The 2,372-nt window shown below is 32.6% G+C and overlaps 1 protein-coding gene across 1 annotated transcript; it reads right to left on the bottom strand.

The window, feature by feature from the left end:
- Positions 1-814: 814 nt before the first annotated feature.
- On the bottom strand, positions 815-1,962 carry LOC136814320 (uncharacterized; the record flags this gene model as incomplete). The annotated part of the gene is given in 2 exon segments (XM_067070841.1): positions 815-847; positions 1,292-1,962. Coding segments are annotated over 2 exon segments (550 nt in total), but the record flags the coding sequence as incomplete, so codon positions are not given.
- Between the last annotated feature and the right edge of the window lie 410 nt (positions 1,963-2,372).

The following is a 2,372-nucleotide window of genomic DNA, read 5'->3' as shown; positions in this document are numbered from 1 at the left end:
TCACTAATAACTAAAAATACTCAATGCTTAAGGCAGACAAACTTTCCCGAGCAAAAACAATTTTTGAACTTTTTATTGAATATTCTTAGAGAGTAGAGAAGAGCATAATGGATTAAAGAAATATTTTTAGGGTATATAAGTCACATTCATTTGAAATTGCTGATTTTCCAACGATTTGTGAAACAATTTGTATAATCTTCCTCAAATTCGTAGAAGTAAACGTTGTAAGTTTGTTGTACGCCTGAAGTGTTTGAGTAAATCTCTAAAGGAGCAAAGTCTTCCTGGACCTGAGCAGTTGTATCTAGGGTTTGTATTTACGATTCTAGTGACCCTATAAATATTTTGCTTGCAACTTGCGAATCGAGTGATTGCCTGGATCGCTTCGCAATTCCTATACATATACACTATTTTTTGATACTACAAGAGCTTCAAACCTTTAAAGTGAAACATTCGAAAAGGTCGCAAAGTGGATTAGACGTTACAGCGTAGAAAAAAAGCCGTGACGTCTAGTATAGGTTAGTCATTTATCCCTGCAAAAGCGTGTCTGTGATTGCTAATTTCTGTGCTCATTTGTGTTTTTTCACTCTAAATCAGCAATTTTCGGCTAAAAAGAGGGAAAATATCCAAACAATTTGTAGTCACTTCGTTCGCTTAATTTTTACAAAGATAGTTTCTTTAATAGGTGGCGCAGTTTGACCCAATTTTGTTTCAACTGCATACACAAATGAAAATAATTTAAAATCTGTAAGAATCCATTAAGATTTTGCATCAGGTCTTTTATAAAAGCAAACATAAAACAATAGAAAAAGCTTACCACTATCACAGTTCCCCTTTGTTTCCTGGTGTGCTAAAATGAAAAATGAAAATATTTAGATTATTACACACTTAAAGCTTAAAGGTTTTGATTTTACATAAATGTTCCCGTTTCATCTCAGACACATATTTCATATCGGGACAGTGTCTTCCATCCGTGTCCGTTTCTGAATTAAAATTGATGAGTAAGCAAACGATAGCACTCTTATCTAAAAACAAAACCTTTAAAGCTTTTATCAAGAAGATTTTCTGTTTCTGTCTTCTCTTATGAAGAAGTTTCGGATAAAGATTTTTCCTTTCTGAGAAGTTTGCCCATCTTAGTAAACGAAAAAGCCAAAAAGAATTCTTTCAAGAGGGGCCTTATTTGCTTGAGAGGGCGTTTAAAAAAGGAGTGAATGTTCGACGCAATATGGTAATGAAAACAAAAAATTAACTAAACATAAAGGTTTGTTGAACCATAGCCTTGCCAATAACTCACCGTTATATTCCGGCTTCCAAGTTTCGAAAAATATGTTATTATCTACCATAGAGGTAGTCACAAAGTCAATAGTATGGTTAACAGCGTTAATTCCAAAGAAGGAATAGTCTGTAGACTTTGAGAATTCGATTGTCACTGTACCATTTTTTTTATCTGCTGCTATGAGACATGCTTTTGAATCAGATGATCTGGTCAATTGAAGTGTATTCTTAATCGTTAAAGACATATAATATTGAGGGTAAGTATACGAACGAAGATAGAATCCATCATAATCATTTTTTTTACATTCGATTTGCTTTTCAACAAACCATAAAGTTCTATTGGATACCAAACTGTCTTCTTTTAAATACAATAACGTTTCATTTGAATTTTCCAATATTTCATTTTCCTCAAAACCGATATAAAAACCGGGAAATATTTTGCATTCGAATCGGATTCCAGAGTTGTATGTTTGAAGTGTTGATGCTTCGCCGTACATCAGAATATGTGTAAATATCAGCAATATCCAGCAATACATGGTCGAGTTCAACTAATTACTTATGAGGCAATCAAGGCTTCTGAAATCAAAAAAAACCACCGAAGAACAACCTATGCAACTCAGATCTTCTCGTTATAAATAAACTATTTACCATTTTGACCCATGATAACCGTTGATGGTTTTTTTCAAACCAGAAGCGCCATATACATGAGTGAAAGCACGTACCACCTTGTATCGTACTACTCAGAAAACCACAAACCTGAATAATGAATATAGGAAGTAAAAAGAGAATCATTGAATGGTAACACAATTTCATTGAATATGAATATTCACGCATACGAATACACGTTGTTTTTTAAAAACTAGTTTTACCAAGCAGCCTCAATGTTTCTTAAGAAATCGGCCTCTTTTGAGTCTTAAATGTTTCTTACATGTTTTTAAACTTTTTGACATAATCAGCCTCATCTTGTTTTGATTGGAAGGTTTAAAAAAAAAACGAATCAAAAATATTTTCTCATTCTGAGCCTCATGTTTCTTAAAAGTGTTTTTTTTATAAAAAAAGTAAAATTGTATATGAAAAATTAATACCCTTAAAAACTGCAA

Source organism: Clytia hemisphaerica, unplaced genomic scaffold (genome assembly GCF_902728285.1).
Source record: "Clytia hemisphaerica strain Z4C2 unplaced genomic scaffold, Clytia hemisphaerica genome assembly, whole genome shotgun sequence".
Classification (NCBI taxonomy): domain Eukaryota; kingdom Metazoa; phylum Cnidaria; class Hydrozoa; order Leptothecata; family Clytiidae; genus Clytia; species Clytia hemisphaerica.
Note: the sequence above shows the minus strand (reverse complement) of the source record. Positions and strands in the feature narration are given on the sequence as shown.